General features: G+C 47.1%; 1 protein-coding gene across 8 annotated transcripts in view; it reads left to right on the top strand.

Moving 5' to 3' along the window:
* Positions 1-16,879, top strand: part of ndst3 (N-deacetylase/N-sulfotransferase (heparan glucosaminyl) 3) — a 949,017-nt gene that overhangs the window by 894,051 nt on the left and 38,087 nt on the right. For all 8 annotated transcript variants that reach the window (XM_068039449.1, XM_068039470.1, XM_068039439.1 and 5 more), the window contains one exon: positions 15,164-15,346. In XM_068039449.1, coding sequence (XP_067895550.1) covers positions 15,164-15,346 — 183 coding nt within the window. The remainder of the gene's footprint in view (positions 1-15,163; positions 15,347-16,879) is intronic.

The raw sequence follows: 16,879 nt of genomic DNA, 5'->3' as shown, positions 1-16,879 counted from the left end.
CTCACCAACACCTTCTCAAGGGCAATTAGGGATGGGCAATAAATGCTGGCCTGGCCAGCGATGCCCACAGCCCGTGAATGAATAAAAAAAAAACAAATCCACCAGAGCTGAAGTGGAGGTCTCAAAGGATAAGTACAAAAGAAACCTTTCCGGGCCTCACAAAGAATGTTTGTCCACTAGGAAAGGGACACAATGCCTGACTGATAGCCAACTGGAAAATCTACCCCAGTGTTGAAGTGTTAGCTTATATGCATTTGAGAGGTACAGTCAGCAATATACACCAGAAAGTAAGATCAAATTAATTTGATTTAATTAACAGATATTTTTACACTTTGTTGTTTGTATGTATGGTGACAGTGATGGGAAAAATGTTCTTTCTCTGAGTGTTATACTCCATTCCTCCAGTGGACAGGATAGTACATGAACCAGGCTGCCTCCATTATGGGCCTGAGATCCTCCCCACCTGATTTTCCTCACTGATTCTTGCCCAGGTGGTGCTTTATTAAAATGGAAACTCTGTCTAATATTTATAATGGTAGGAATGTTGTACCATGTGGAGTTCAATGTATTATTCTGCTGCTAAAGTGATTCATAGAGTTATACAGCACAGAAACAGGCCCTTCGGCCCATTGTGTCTGTGCCAGCCATCAAGCATCTAACTATTCCAATCCCATTTTCCAGTACTTGGTCCGTAGCCTTGTATGCTATGGTGTTTCAAGTGCTCATCTAAATACTTCTTAAATGTTGTGATGGTTCCTGCCTCTACCACCCCTTCAGGTAGTGTGTTCCAGATTCCAACCACCCTCTGGGTGAAAATGTTTTTCCTCAAATCCCCTCTAAACCTGCACCTTACCTTAAATCTATGCCCCCTCGTTATTGACCCCTCCGCTAAGGGAAAAAGTTTCTTCCTATTTAACCTGTCAATGCCCCCTCATAATTTTGTATACGTCAATCATATCTCCCCTCAACCTTCTCTGCTTTAAGGAAAACAACCCTAGTCTGTCCAGTCTCTCTTCATAGCTGAAATGCTCCTGCCCAGGCAACATCCTGGTGAATCTCCTCTGCAATCACATCCTTCCTATAGTGTGGTGACCAAAACTGTACACAGTACTCCAGCTGTGGCCTAACTAGCATTTTATACAGCTCCATCATAACCTCCCTGCTCTTATATTCTATGCCTTGGCTAAAAAAGCCAAGTGAAGCTGTATTTAAACTAGCTTGTTCCTTTAATGCCGCAAATTCTGATTGTTGTAAATATCCTGAAGACAGTTTACGTCTTCGCCTCCAGGTCGGAAGAAACCAGTATAAAATAACTGGCTTTGTTTCATTTTTTATGCTTTGGTGCTTTGAAAGATGTGAGGTGAAATTGGTCTTGGGCAGTATCCCAAATGAAGGGGTGATTGGAGTCAGCAGCCTGTTTTACAGCCCATTGAAGTGAATGGAATAAAGAAGCAGGTGGGATGTAAAAGGGGACTAACTCACTATTGCCGTTTTACAATTTTGACCAAGACTAATTTCAACCCCATGATGTCTGCATGTGATCAGTACTGTCTATACATAGATAGATCTCTTTCAATTAGTTAGCTCGTGACTGACATTACAGGTTAGGATTTCTAATCTAGACATTTTGTTTCATCAGTGCTAAGGTTTTTGGTAGCCAGGTCTCCATAGTAGCTATGTTGGCAAATTACAGTTGAATAAGAAGTGGAGAATAGTGTTCCAATGGGTATTACTCACTAAACAAGATGTTTAAATAAAAACAGAAAATTCTGTAAATACTCAGCAGGTCAGACAGCATCTGTGGAGACAGAAACAGAGTTAATGGGCTGAATTCTCTTGGACCCATGGAGTCGGGTTTGGAGGTGAGACCAGGAGCAAAATTAGATAATTGTGTGTTGGGTTTCTGCCTCCGAGACGGGTTTGGAGCTGGGATCTGCCCAGCACCCACCCACTAGTGGTGGGTAGCTATTTATTATCCATTAAGTGTCCACTTGTGGGGAGGGGGGAATTTGTCACACCACCAGGATCTTCAGATGGGCCCCCCGCTGAGGCCCCATTAAAATTCCCCCTTTAAATTCCTGCCATCCCAGAGCCACGGGGATCAGCAGGCTACTGCAGGCATGGCAGTGTTTGCCTTGCAGGAGCTCTATGCATGAGTTTGTTTTGGAGTCTGGAGATGCTCGTGCCCCCAACTCAACAATTGCACAGCCCTAGTGCCAGCCCTGCTTCTTCCTGCAATTAAAACAGGAAATGCTGGTAAACACTCAGCAGGCCATTGACCTGAAACATTGGGGAGAATTTTTCCAGGTCCTTGGAGGTAGGTTTAGAGCCGGGGCAGGGGGGTTGGGGGAGGAAAATTAGAGAAAAATGCGTCAGGCCGGTTTGTTGACATATTCCCACCTCCAGCTGTCTTTCCCAGGGCTGGGCTGAGTCCAGTGTTGGCAACTTGCCCACAGCGGCGGGAAGCCAATTGAGGTGGACAGTTAACTGCAATCTTCCACCAACATTGCAATTTTCAGAGCATCAGCACCTCGGCAACTCAGAGGAGGATGGAACGGCGAGAGAGTTCAAGGCTTTCTAACCTTTAATGGCAAAAAGTGGCAAGGCTGATCTCTTCCACTGACAAAGGCTTGCCACTGCATAAGCTCCATTTGGTCCCTCCCATTCCTGCTACATTCCCCTCAGCAGCACTCTCATTGCAAGGGCACCCTTCACTGTATCTGCAATGGGGCATGCTGAATCGACCTCCCACCTCCTCAGGCCGCCCACCATCCCTAATTGGATGATCCCAGAATATTGAACCAAAAGGCACGCTGCTGCTGCAAATGGAGTTGGGGTCTAAAAATGGTCTTGACAGCCAAAACTTTTCTCAGTCCATAAAACTCTGCCCATTAACTCTGTTTTTCTCGCCACAGTTGCTGCCTGACCTGCCATGTTTTCCACCATTTTTTGTTTTTATTTTAGGTTTCCAGCATCTGCAGTATTATATTTCTTTTTCTTCCTATGTTTGTCTTTATCTGTGAGTTTCTTTATTTTTATTCTCTTTTAAATTCCCAGTCTACTCCTGTCCTCATGTTGCTCACCTATCTTTCCTTGAGGGAAACTTTGCTTCATCTTAATAGATTCCTATATTTCTGTTACACTAACAAAACTTAAGCAGGACAATAACTCTGAAGCTATTACTTTGCCCATATCCCCACCTATCAATCCTGGCTTGTTCCAGAGCTGGGAGGACCCACACAGACCAGTCGTGTAGAAACAGAATACTTTCGGCTGAGAGTTCAGCCTACCTGGACTGACCATTGTTGCCAACATTGGCTTCTTACAGAAAATTGATCCACTCAAGGTCATGACTGGGGCCTTGTACAAATGCATGACTACAAGGCCTTAAAGCAGCCCCCTCCAACAGAGCTCATTTGCCTAAAAAACTGGCATAAAAAGAGCACAAACACAGCGCCACCAACAGGAAAAATACATATTTCCCTGCTGTCTTCTGCCCTGGCACCTCACTGAGAGCCTTTCACCCCTGCTACTCCTCTTTCCCTTCCACTCTTGTGCAGAACATGGGTATGCCCATTGGGAAGGACATTGCAGCTAATTAGTCCTACTGCATGTGAAGGGTTGGCAGGGATCTGATAAATTCCAGGCTCACTGAGACTAATGACATATTGGTTTAAGCAGTGCAGCATTTAGTAAGAATTTATTTTATAAACCGCCCAGTTATAGTGACATTGAGCCGTACTGTGTCTGTATTTTTGGGCGTAAGTCCACACCCGTGCATTACTCGTGTAAATCCAGAAAACTTACACTAGCTGGGGCGGGGCTATATAAATGAGTGTTACGGCAGATGTTCCTCAGAAGTAGTGAAAACAATCGAGAAATTCACTTATAGCAACATTTCGGCATAAATCAGTAGTGAAGAAATTTCCTTGGAAATGGTGCAACTCCACTCTTATGCTATACTTAACGCTGAAACCATCCATGGATCTCCAAGCCAACCTGACAGTAAATCATATCGAAAAATACCTTAATTATAGGGCAGGATTGTTTCTGTTGCCTAGTACTATCTACATATAATGAATTCTGATGGTTTGTGTTTGATTTTACTTCAGTATTGCTTACACCATATATGCTGGCTAAATCAATTTGAGAAATCTAGCGTTTTCAGACATGATTTAAAATGCTTGATTAAAGAATAATGTCTGACTTGAGCAAAAATTTCTCAAATCAGCCTCTTTTTTGTATTATGCAGTCTTAAAATAAAAATGCGTTCGATCATTCAGATGAAAAGATAATATTACTCAGGTGATACTTAGAAACACAGCTACAGTGTTTGTGGGATTCACAGACTGTCCTTTTTTAAATGACAGATAACTAATTAAAAGTAGATCAGGCTCCAAATACTATAACAGCATGTCCTCTCTCTCTTTGAATAGTAGCAACTAACAAACTCCAGTCAAAAAATAACCAGCTAATAGGACAAAATTACCTATAATTATTTGCATATAATGCACCCTGATGGTTCCAAATATAGTTCTCAAAAGTAATTATTTTACATTGTAATACCTAAGTGCTGTTGTATGATTGCCTTTAAGAGTGATGTCCCTTTAAGATCTTAGTATGCTAATGAGCCAAATACCAGGATGAAGTCATGTGACTTTTTTGCCAGAGTCACTCTGCAACTGTAACAGCCAGAGTAAGGTTCTGTAAATAGTTAGCTTGGTACTGTATATAATAGTCTAGTTGTAAATAAACCTGTTAGAGGTCTTTGGCATAACTGGACTCCATGAATCTCATTTATGTTGCATCAGACAACATAAAAGAACTCATTACCAGTGCAAAAATGGAGCAAGCTCATTGGCTGTTAATTTTTCCTGCAAATAACACCAGCATAAACCCCAGTGCAATTATTGTGCAATATATCTGTGATTCTGAGATGGGGGTGGAGGAAGAGAACTGTAACTCATATGTAAATGAGTAACTACTTGGGCTAAAACTGCTTTTTTCAGTCATTTGTACAGATTTGTTTTCAAAATGTAACCACTGTGAACTTTACTGTTTTGTTATGCAACTGTTGAGGTTGAGTGCTTGAAGTCAACTTAGCACCCTCTAGTGGTTTGCTGCAATAATATTTCTGGATCAAAGCTGTCCCTCTTTTCCTTGTGCTCCATTGTGTTTGGATTATCCTTCCCAAACGCTGGAGGAATAATAAGCTTGAACTAAGGATAGGGTGTGGCAGGAGCCTTGTATCAGAAATACCTGTGATAGAAGTAAGGCCTGAATATGTTATGGTTAAGGTTCTTTCCTATTGTAATTGTATAAAAGGAAATATCTATGACTTGGACTGGTAAACAAAGATAACAGTATGTTTTCAATCAACTTTGACATTGACCCTAAATACATAAAGATGTCATCTTGTGTCTAACCTAAGTTTCAAAACGTATAAAGTTTGTGGCTAGATTGCACAGATCATGTATTCTGAAATATAGACAGAATATTCTGAAATATAGACAGAATATTCTGAAATATAGACAGAATATTCTGAGATACAGACTGAATATTTTTAGATACAGAGTGTGACTGGAATTTTATGTTGGCGGGAGGCGCCACCCACTGGCCAAAAAGTCGGTGGCGAGCCCGCCTCCACTGAGCCTGCGGAGCCAGGCCAGGATTTGTCGCTCCCCACGCCCTTAATTGGTCTTGGGTGGGACTTCCACCTTCTTGAGGCAGGAAGTCCCGCCTAATGGAGTTGCTGGCCAATCGACGGGCTGGTAGCTCTTAGTCGCAGCAGTGCCACCGGGAGCAGTGGCCAATGCTGGGTCTCTACCCAGCCATCGGAGGCAAGAGGAAGGACAGCCTCGGAACTGAGATAGGTTTTTAGGGCCTCGCCGGGGACAATCAGCCAGGCCACGGTGAGACAAGGGGGATCGGTTGCGGGGGGCGTGGGGGAGTGTTGTGCGTTGGCAGCAGTTACGAACATATGAATTGGGAGCTGAGAGAGGCCGTTCAGCCCCTCTAGCCTGCTCCGCCATTCAATAAGATCATGGCTGATCTGCTTGTGTCTCAAATTCCACACTCCCATCTACCCTGATAACCTTTGATTCCTTTGCCTAACAAGAATCTATCTACCTCCGCCTTAAAAATATTTAATGACCCCACCTCCACCACCTTCTGAGGCAAGAGTTCCAAAGTTGCAGAACCCCCTGAGAGAAAAAAATTCTTTTTATCCCTGCCCTAAAAGGGTGACCCCTAATGTTAAAACAGTGCCCCCTAATTCTGAACTCACTCACAAGAGGAAACATCCTTTCCACATCCACCTTGTCAGACCGTTCAGGATCTTATATACTTCAATTAAGTCTCCCCTCACTCTTCTAAACTCCAGTGAAAATAAGCCCAGTCTGTCCAACCTTTCCTCATAAGACAATCCGCTCATTCCAGGCATCAATCTAGTAAACCTCCTCTGAACCGCCTCCAACGCATTTACATCCTTCCTTAAAGAAGGAGACCAAAACTGCACACAGCAGGCTGAATTTTATTGGAGCACCGTTGTCCATGGTGACGCCCTTTGAACTTGGCGGCACGCCCGCATTCACCGGCCGCTGCCGAGGCCCCGTGATATTAATCGTGGGGGTTCATTAGAATCACGGCGCTGAGCTGCCCTGCCCATATTACGTGGGGAAAGGCGGGACATTCAGCGTAGTGAGACAGTTTTTGACAGTTGTGCAACAGGTGCTGGGGCCCTACTTTAAGTGCCCCAACACCTGCTTCCTGACAGCTGTCTAAGAAATACTTACTTCACTGCTGAAGAATGGGACTGCTGTCAATCTGGCAGCAAAGCAGAAAGTGCTACAGAAATCTAGCAGGTCAGGCAGCATCTGTGGAAAGCAAAGTAGAGTTAACTTGTCCAAGTTCACAGACCTGAAAGTTAACTCTGCTTCTCTCTCCACAAATGCTGCGTGACCTGCTGAGTTACCCCAGCACTTTCCAGTTTGCTGCCACATACTTACCCTGCTGTGTCCCAGTATCCTGTGAAGTTGTGATCCTCTTCCACTCAAGTGTAACATTCCTTCTTGTAGGTGTGCCGCACCTGGGTGAATAATCTTAATTTTGCACATTCCAGGATGTAAGACTTACATAGACCATAAAAGGTCTTACAGAGGTTTACAGAGAACACACTGACACAAATGGGAATGCATGGGTGCCACAGCAATGTAAATATGTCTTTCACTAAATGTTCCTCACCAACATGTGTGTCCTTTTCTCTGTGTGAATAATGTGTGCCAGTATGTAGTGCCAATGTCACATCCCTTTGCACTGTTGGCACTTCAGGAGAGCCAATGTATGCAATAACATCATTGCCATGCCACCATTACTCATGAGCATCTCCATGGACTCAGTGACAGGGACTTTGCTTCAGTCAGCTGCTGCCTGTAGTGGTTTACACAGGGACGCTGCAGATGTGGACTGGTGCACAGCAGGTGAGCGAGGGTGATGGGTGGCCTGCAGAGCTCATGTCGGTTCCTATGGAGCAGACAGCCTTTGTCTGATAAGCCACTTGCGTACATCCCTAGCTCACTGCTAGCCCTACGTGCAGAGCCTGGGTCCCATCTGCCCTCCATGCGTCTTTCATGTTGTTGGTCCTCAGCATCCTCATAATCCGAGGAGGAATCCTGTTGATGTCTCTCCTCATCATGCCAGGCCTGGCCCCTATTGGGTGCATAGTTGTGCAGAGCAGCACAGAAAGGAGCTGGCCTTTTCGGCCCGTAGTACAGGGCATCACCCTATCCATCCAGGCATTGGAGGCATTCTTTCAGTATGCCAACCTCCTGCTCTGTGGTGGCTCTTGTAGCTCAGTGGCTGGCGTTGTATCTCTCCTCTGCAGCAGTGGTGGAGTCTCTCATTGGTGTCGGGAGCCATGTTTGCAAAGGATAGCCCTTATCTCCAAGAAGCCACCCCTCCATCTGAGCCACTTCAGTGAACAGCAGTGGCAGTCGGACTGGCGCAAGATCCAGGTGTCATGGCAGCTGCCTGAGAAGCGGTCACACATTCGCTGCACACATTCTGCAGTGATCACATACTAGCTTCACTTAGATTGAGAGGGCTCCTGCAATGGTGGCGTCTGTAGGTGGTAGCCTGGCAGTTGGCCTGATGGCCACGTGAGTGCAGTCTATGAACATTACAACCTATGGTTCTCTGGCAATGGTGCCAGAACCAATGGCTCTCTGGGCCTGGCTGTGAGAGTCAGTCCTGAAGCAGACATCCTCACTGGCCCTCCGGTGCAAGGCACTGGTGACCTCCCTGATGCAGCGGTGCCCTGCTGACTGTGTAACCCCACTAAGGTCTCTGGTGGGCATCCAGAAAGCTACAGAGGTGTCAGGCTTGAGAACCACTGCCACTATGAGGAACAAAGGCATGGGATGTCCACTGGAGCCCATGGGCTGCAGGTCATGCTTGAGCAGGACACAGAGACGTGTCACCACCCTTTCTATATGCGCAACCTCCTCTGACACTGGTGCTCTGATGTCCATTGACATGTGATATCATTTGAGGCTTGTAGATGCACAGCAATCGTAATGGCGAACTCCCCTTGGGGGCTGCTGCTCACAACCGGGGGCCTCAACATGGATCACACCTGCCTGTTGATATTGCCTCTGGCGCATACGGATTCTCACGTACAGAGGATCACACAATGTAGGATGAGGCATACCTATTTCCATGTGATAAATAAAGTTGAACCTTGGATGTATTCCAAGGTTCCTAACAGGGAATGGATTGGTGTTGACGGATACATCGGCTGCTTTCCTGTATCAATGATGTGGTGTGCCATGGCATTGCCCATCTTGGCCAACACTCAGTGGCACAGCATGACCGCATCAAGATCCTACCAGATAATCGATTGCCCCCACCATCCATAAAACCTTAATGCTCCTGCCCTTTCTGGCACCCTCCCCACACACAGGGTGCCTAGTGTGCCATTGATCCCTCACAAACACAGAGTATACACTGTTAATGGAGGGATGGTACATGGTACCTCCCTTCATGCCAGCACAGCTTTTCCTCCAGTAATCCCAGAACCTATCCCTTCAGAATGCGGAGTGAGACCCCTGCATATACCCCCCTCCCTCCTCCCTTTAAGAATGCAGAGTGAGACCCCTGCATATCTCCCCCTCCTCCCTTCCAGAATGCAGAGTGAGACCCCTGTGTATACCCCCTCCTTCCTCCCTTTAAGAATGCAGAGTTAGACCCCTGCATATCTCCCCCTCCTCCCTTCCAGAATGCAGAGTGAGACCCCTGTGTATACCCATTCCTTCCTCCCTTTAAGAATGCAGAGTTAGACCTCTGCATATCCCCCTCCTCCCTTCCAGAATGCAGAGTGAGACCCCTGTGCATACCCCCTCCCTCCTCCCTTTAAGAATGCAGAGTTAGACCCCTGTGTATACCCCCTCCCTCCTCCCTTCCGTAATGCAGAGTGAGGATCCACCGGCTTTTCAGATCATGAACAGGACGGCACGTGACGTCCGCCCGTTCAACGAAAATTCCGGCAGTGTCGGTAGAGAGGCTGCGGGCTGCATAATCAGCATAGGTAAATAATCATTACCATATGTTGATGGTGGTGTCGCCATCATATGGTGGGGGGTGGGGGGGCCGCACCGAGGTCCCACCGCCGGCAGTAATATGCAGCAGGCCCTTCTTGACATCGCGGGTCGAGGCGGGCCTCTTCCAGCAGCATTTTACCAGCCCCCACGCCGCGACCCGTGGCTTTGAGGGGCTGGTAAAATTCAGCCCAGTATTTGAGATGTGGGTCTTACCAATGCCCTGTATAATGGAAGCATAGCATCCTTTATTTTCAATTCCTGTCATAATAAAGGATAGCATTCCATTAGCCTTCTTTATTACTTGCTGTACCTGTAAACTAACTTTTTGTGATTCATGCACTAGAACACCTAGATCCCTCTGCACCTCGGAGTCCTGCAGTCGTTCTCCATTTAAGTAATACACTGCTCGTTTACTCTTCCTGCCAAAGTGAACAACTTCACATTTTCCCACATGATAATCCGTCTGCCAGATTTTTACCCACTCACTCAACCTATCTATATCAGTCTGCAAGCTCCTTATGTCCTCATCACAACATACTTTCCCATCTATCTTTGTGTCATCTGCAAATTTAGCTACCATGCCATTGCTCACCTCATCTAAGTCATTGATATAAATTGTAAAAAGTTGAGGCCCAGCACAGACTCCTGAAGGACTCCACTCATCACATCTTACCAATCAGAAAAGAACCCATTTATGCATACTCTCTGTTTTCTGCCAGCCAGCCAATCTTCTATCCATGCTAATATATTGCCCACTACACCACGCTCCTACTTTGCGCAATAACCTTTTATGCGGCACCTCGTCAAATGCCTTCTGGAAATCCAAGTACAGTATATCACTGGGCTCCCCTTCATCCATGGCACATTACTCTTTCAAAGAACTCCAAGAAATTGGTTAAACACGATCTCTTTCACAAAGCCATGCTGACTATTCCCGATTACCTTTAGTTTTTCTAAGTGCCTAGCTATAGCCTCCTTAATGATCGATTTTAACAGACGTCAAGCTAACTGGCCTATAGTTACCTGTTTTCTGCCTCCCTCCCTTCTTGAATAGAGGGGTTATATTTGCTATTTTCCAGTCTGATGGAATCTTTCCAGAATCTAGCAAATTTTGAAAAATTAACACAAATGCATCTACTACCTCATTCGCCACCTCTTTTAAGGCCCTAGGATGCAGCCCATCAGGACCCAGGGACTTGTCATCCTGCAATTCCATCAGTTTGGTCAGGATCGCTTCCCTGGTGATTGGAATTTCACCAAGTACCCCTCTTCCTTCCACCTCCTGATTTACAGCTATTACTGGAATATTTTTTGTATCCACTATAGTGAGGACAGAAGCAAAATATTTGTTCATATTGGGGGTTTGGGGCAGCCCTCCATGGGGTACAAGGTGCGTAATCAGGAGAACCCCCCCCCCCCAGCCCGTTAGAAGGCAGGGTTCTTCCGGCCTTTGCCGTAAAATACCCGCTGTGGCGGAAGAAGGCCCTTAAGTGGCAGTTAACTGGCCACTTAAGGGCCTTGATTGGCCTGGGGTGGGCGGACTGTTCCTCACCACCGCCACCCCACGTAAAATATATATCCCACTCAATTTTATGCCCCCTCACCCGTTACCAGCCCGCTCCCTGGGGGGGGGGGGGGGGCTGTAAAATTCCGGCCTATATTCCGAGATACGGGGCTGGATTTTATGTCGGGCGGACGGGAGTGGCCACTGACATAAAAGTCAGTGGCGAACCTGCTTCCACCTAGCCTGGGGATCTGTCCTGCATTTTACAGGTCCCCTAGCTTTAATTGTTCCGAGGCTGGTCTTTCACACGCTTGAGGGAGAAGTCCCACCTCACTGAGTTGCCGGCCAATCATCAGGCTGGCAGCTCTTAGTCCCAGCAACGCCACTGAGAGCAGCGGCCACTGCTGGGACCGCAGCCCAGCAGAGGACATGGAGCCAGGACTGCAGGTAAGTTTGGTTAGCCTCGGTGGGGGTACTCAGTCGGGCCCTGGCGAGGCAAGGGTGGTCAATTGGGGGGAAGGGGGGGCGTCTTGGGTACTAGGGGTGGTTGGGGAAGTGGGGTTGGCCCTCAATCAGGTACCCTGTGCCCGATCGTCAGGGCCCACCCCCGGCGCGCTGAGAGGCCACCAAGTTTCACCGGGCTGCCTTTCATGTCTCCAGGACACCGACTTGCCACGGGTAAAACCTCCATGGAGGCGGGCAAAGGCCCTTAAGTGGCCATTAAGTGGCCACTTAAGGACCTTGATTGGCCTAGGGTGGGTGGCCTGTTTTGCACCCTACGGGGGCAGGAGTGGAACGGGAAGGCCTCCCGGAACCTCCCGCTCAACTTTAAAACTCAGCAGGTGGAAGGTGTCCCTTACGAGTCCTTCCATCTCCCCTCTGAGACCTCCAATCTCCCTGACCCCAGTCTCTGATTTCCCCCCCACCGCCCTTCCACTTTCAGCCTGTCTGATCCCTCCCTTTTTAAAATGGTGGTTGAATATGAGGCATGCAGCCTCACTATAATATGGGGTTCAGGTGGCTTGGGGTCGGAATTCAGATTTTATCATTTTTAACATCCCACCTGACCCAAACCAGCCCATTTTTGGAGGTAAAAATTTCCCCAATGTATCAGGTCGCCTAAAATATTAATTCTGCTTCTCTCTCCATAGATGCTGCCTGACCTGCTGAGTATTTCTAACATTTTCTCTTTTAATAGCCTATTATTTGTGCTTTCCACACTGGCACAGTAGACAAATGCACAATTTGCAGTTGCAATCAACCGCATAGAACAGGAAGGCCCCAGGTTTGAACCCTGGCCTGATCAGAGCCACAATAACAATGGGGACCCGACAATTAACTTCAGTATCACTGAATTAATGGAGGAGAATAAGTCAGAGTTCCTGCTTTTGATCACTAGATGGTAACAACTGCTAGAAAATTTATGTGTGACTATGACTATGAGTGGGAGGTCCATTTATTAGTGATTGTGAGGCCACCCATTGTTGTGCATTAAGATAAACAGTTAGCTGTGCATTTTTTTCACAAAATCCCTGCTGGCAACCCCCACCCTACTGCCTGTTAAAACACACAACTGGTTTAAGGCATTCCTGGAGGTCTGATAATGTGTTCTGACCACATGATAGCTGATGTGATGCCAGATCACATGACTTCTACAAATGTTATAGGATTTACGCACAGTATAAAATTCCTATTCATGGTTTAACATCATTAACTGTTGTGTGACAAGTTCCGACAACTTGGAGGTCAACCATGAGCAGGGGAAGAGGGGAAACTGGTGTGGGAATAAAAGGGAAATCATTCTCTTCATTTCCCAGTCCCCATTTCCTCCTCTCCCCTCGGAGCCCCTATTCCCCAGTCTCCATCTCTCCCCTCTGAGCCTCCATTCCCCAAGCTCCACCTCTCTCCTCTGAGCCCCCATTCCCCATCTCCATCTCTTCTCTCTGAGCCCCCATTCCCCAGACTACATCTCTTCTCTCTGAGCCCCCATTCCCCATCTCCATCTCTTCTCTCTGAGCCCCCATTCCCCATCTCCATCTCTCCCCTCTGGGCCCTCATTCCCCAGACTACATCTCTCCCCTCTGAGCCCCTATTCCCCAGACTACATCTCTCTCCTCTGAGCCCCCATTCCCCAGACTACATCTCTCTCCTCTGAGCCCCCATTCCCCAGACTACATCTCTCTCCTCTGAGCCCCCATTCCCCAGACTGCATCTCTCTCCTCTGAGCCCCCATTCCCCAGACTACATCTCTCTCGTCTGAGCCCCCATTCCCCAGACTACATCTCTCTCCTCTGAGCTCTCATTCCCTAGTCTCCTTCTCTTCCCTCTGAGCCCCCATTCCCCAGTCTCCATCTTTCTCCTCTGAGCCCCCATTCCCCAATCATCTCTCTCCTCTGAGCCCCCATTCCCCAGACTACATCTCCCCTCTGAGTCCCCATTTCCCACTCTCCATCTCTCCCCTCTGACCCCCCCCCCCATTCCCCAGTCTCCATCTCTATCCCCTAGCCTCCTGATTTCACAGAGCTCTCTGCCACTCTTCTCAACCCCAAGCCCCCACAGGTCTATGTGCTTTATGTGGGTAACAAGCTCAGTGGATAAGGCAGGAAATTGTTACGTTTAATGCAGCTGACTTACATTGGATAAGCAATGCCTCAATTTTAAAATTCTCATCTTTGTTTTGAAATCTCTCAATGGCCTCGCCCCTCCCTATCTCTGTAATCTCCAGTCCCACAACCCTCCAAGATATCTGCACTCCTCTAATTCTGGCCTCTTGAGCATCCCCAATTTTAATCGTTCCACCATTGATGCCCGTGCCTTCAGCTGCCTGGGCCCTAAGCTCTGGAATTCCCTCCCTAAACCCCTCCCCCTCTCTATCTTACTTTCCTCCTTTAAGATACTCCTTAAAGCCTCCCTCTTTGATCAGGTTTTTTGACATCTGCCCTAATGTCGCCTTATGCGGTTTGGTGTCAAATTTTGCTTTATAATGCTCTTGTGAAGTGTCTTGGGATGTTTATTATGTTAAAGGCGCTATATAAATACAAGTTGTTGTGGATTTTCTGGCTCTGGATGCCTAACAGTTAGTCATAACTGACAGTACCTCATATAAGTGTCTGTTGTTCATGGAAGTGGACAGAGGCATAAACTTTACATTGTTTGTTTCCCAGGCTGCTGGAGGCAGCCCTCCAGATAGGAACCTCCAATTCCGAGAAACTCCCAGTCATTCAGGGATGCTTGGAAACCATCGCTGCTGCCTTTGAGGCACTCTTCCCACCTCTCCCTACTGCTGAGTCAAAATTACCCCTGGAAACTCCTGCTGAGGCAAGTGTTGGTCCTAGAGGTGCCAATCCTCTAGGATTGTCTGGAGATCCAGGAATTAAAGATTAGTTTTCTGGAGACTGCTGCAAGTAAATGCAGGAGAAAAGCCATGGGGCTGGGTGGGCAGTTGGAGGCTGGAGATCATGTGGTGAATCCTCCGAATGTACCTCCAATCATAGTTGGCAACCCTAGTTGGACCCCATCCCTCCCTCTTCCACTTACCTCTGTCATTCCTATCTCTTCTCACTTCCTCTGTTCCAATAATACCCCATCCTCTAACTATCTTTCATCTGAACACTACACATGGTCTGCACTTCTCCTGTGAAACACCAGGGAAGATTAGCTAATATGTCTTTGACAAAAAGTTATAAATTAAATGCTAACTTATCTTTCTGTTCATATGTAGTGACTGGCCTGCAGCATTTTACCAACATTACTGTTTTGTTTTTAAATGAGATAGTTTGTCCCTTTCCATTAACAAATGGCAGTGATGTTTAATATAAACAAATTCCCAGCTTGTAAATGAATTATGGCAACTTGGGTGATGGGACCAAAGGGTATTTGTTACCCCAGAAACTTTAATCCAAAATGAGTCGGTGTCTTTAAGCAATGAGGTGGAAACATTTTAGTTCTCAAGCTACATGATCCGCAGGGGGAAAAAGCAATAGCCTGACCACTCTAGATTATAAATGAAGTCTCTTTAATTAAGGAGTTCCATCAGTGTGACCTGTTTCTCTTTTTCTTTCAGATCAGCATCTTCATGACACATTTATCCAACTATGGAAATGATCGACTGGGACTCTATACATTTGTGAACCTGGCTAATTTTGTTCACTGTTGGACCAACCTGAAGCTGCAAACCATGCCCCCCGTGCAGCTGGCACACAAATACTTTGAGCTCTTTCCAGAACAAAAGGACCCGCTCTGGCAGGTGTGGTTCCAGTCCTGCTTGAAACTAGTACACTGATAACTCTGCAGATAACACTTCCATAACAGTCACCCTCCACCACACCACCCCAACCCCCACGTCCCCCGCTTTGTGTACAAATCTCCTTTCAAGTGACCCTGTACTTCCAGGGTTCTCCTCATCTTTGCTAATAACTCTACCTATTTTTTGATTTTAACAACAGGAGGTGGCAACCAAAACCACGGCTGCCATCAACCTGGTTGCCAATGGTCTTCTTCCACCTCTCCTAATACATATTTTTCTAAATATTTTCCTTTAATCTACAACATCCACGATTGCTGGAGAACTCCGGCATGGGTAAACAGAAGTGAAATTGTCACACCAGCAGTAAGACAGGAATGAGTGCTAAAGCTGAATGCCAACACCAAAGCACTCTGAATAAGGAGAAAATTCAGATTTTGTAAACATTTGCGATTGGGCCCTTTTAGAAACTGGGAGCATAAACAGCAATGTGTTTTTGGCATGTCCCTTCTACATGTGTGGAATGCTATTGTGAAAGTCTTGCCTCAATTGTTGTGGAAGTGAATGGTATCAAAAGACAGCTGTTTATTTTTGATTGTATTTATTTTTCTGTCTGGCAAGCATGGTAGTGACAATAGGGCTTCTGGTTGGGAGGGAGGGGCAGGGATATGTGTCCCAAGTTTCATGGCAGATTTAAATATATAATTGCATTTTTTGTCATCATCTGGGGCTTGGCATGTGCCTGGCCTCCCACAATCCTCCGTGTCAGAGACCTCAGCTGTCACAGCCTCCGACAGCTGGTCCAGCACTTGTGTGGTGCTCTCTCCAACTTGTGACCCCGGATCTAATACTGCGTGCACACCCACCGAGGTGACAATATCTGAGCTGGTGGAGGTTGCGAGGCAAGGATGTGATGTTGCACCCTCCGAGGTCCCCTCATCCTCCTCAGCGATGGAAGGATGTCCCCCGGAGATGGTACCTATCTTGTCCTGCAGTTGACCTGTGTATCCAGCCAGCTCTAGTGCCTCCTCCTCCATCGGAGTCAGTACGACGAGGAGTGGGAGGCCACCATGGGTCCATGCCCTTTCCCTTGTATTCTGCGCCCTCTTCCTCTATGGAGACACATGAGAATGGTGTCAGTGGCCGGACTACTGCAAACACACTGACGAAGTGCTTTGCATGGCTACTGCAGCTTCTGTGGCCAGTGGCATTCATGTGTCACTCAACCACTAAGGAGTGACCTTGCATGGGTTAGCAGTGCCAGGTTTGTGCCCGCTGACAGAGCTGCAGCCATTCCTTCCATTTGGTGGGCTCTGCCTCCCCACCACACTTACCCATTTGCTCACACCCTAAAGGACACTGAAGTTTGCCACTCACCCTGAGAAGGTCAATGTCCCGCTTGTGGCACTGGATCCATGTTCTCTGGTCAACTGCACAGCTGCTGACCTCCTCTGTGACCTCCATTCAGGCTTGCTTGGTTCAGTGGGGAGATCTCCTCCTGTGGTCCCTAGGGAAGAGGACCTCCCGCCTTACCAG

This window comes from Heterodontus francisci, chromosome 1 (assembly GCF_036365525.1).
Source record: "Heterodontus francisci isolate sHetFra1 chromosome 1, sHetFra1.hap1, whole genome shotgun sequence".
NCBI classification, from domain to species: domain Eukaryota; kingdom Metazoa; phylum Chordata; class Chondrichthyes; order Heterodontiformes; family Heterodontidae; genus Heterodontus; species Heterodontus francisci.
The sequence above is the reverse complement of the archived record's forward strand: the minus strand, read 5'-3'. Positions and strand labels throughout refer to the sequence as shown.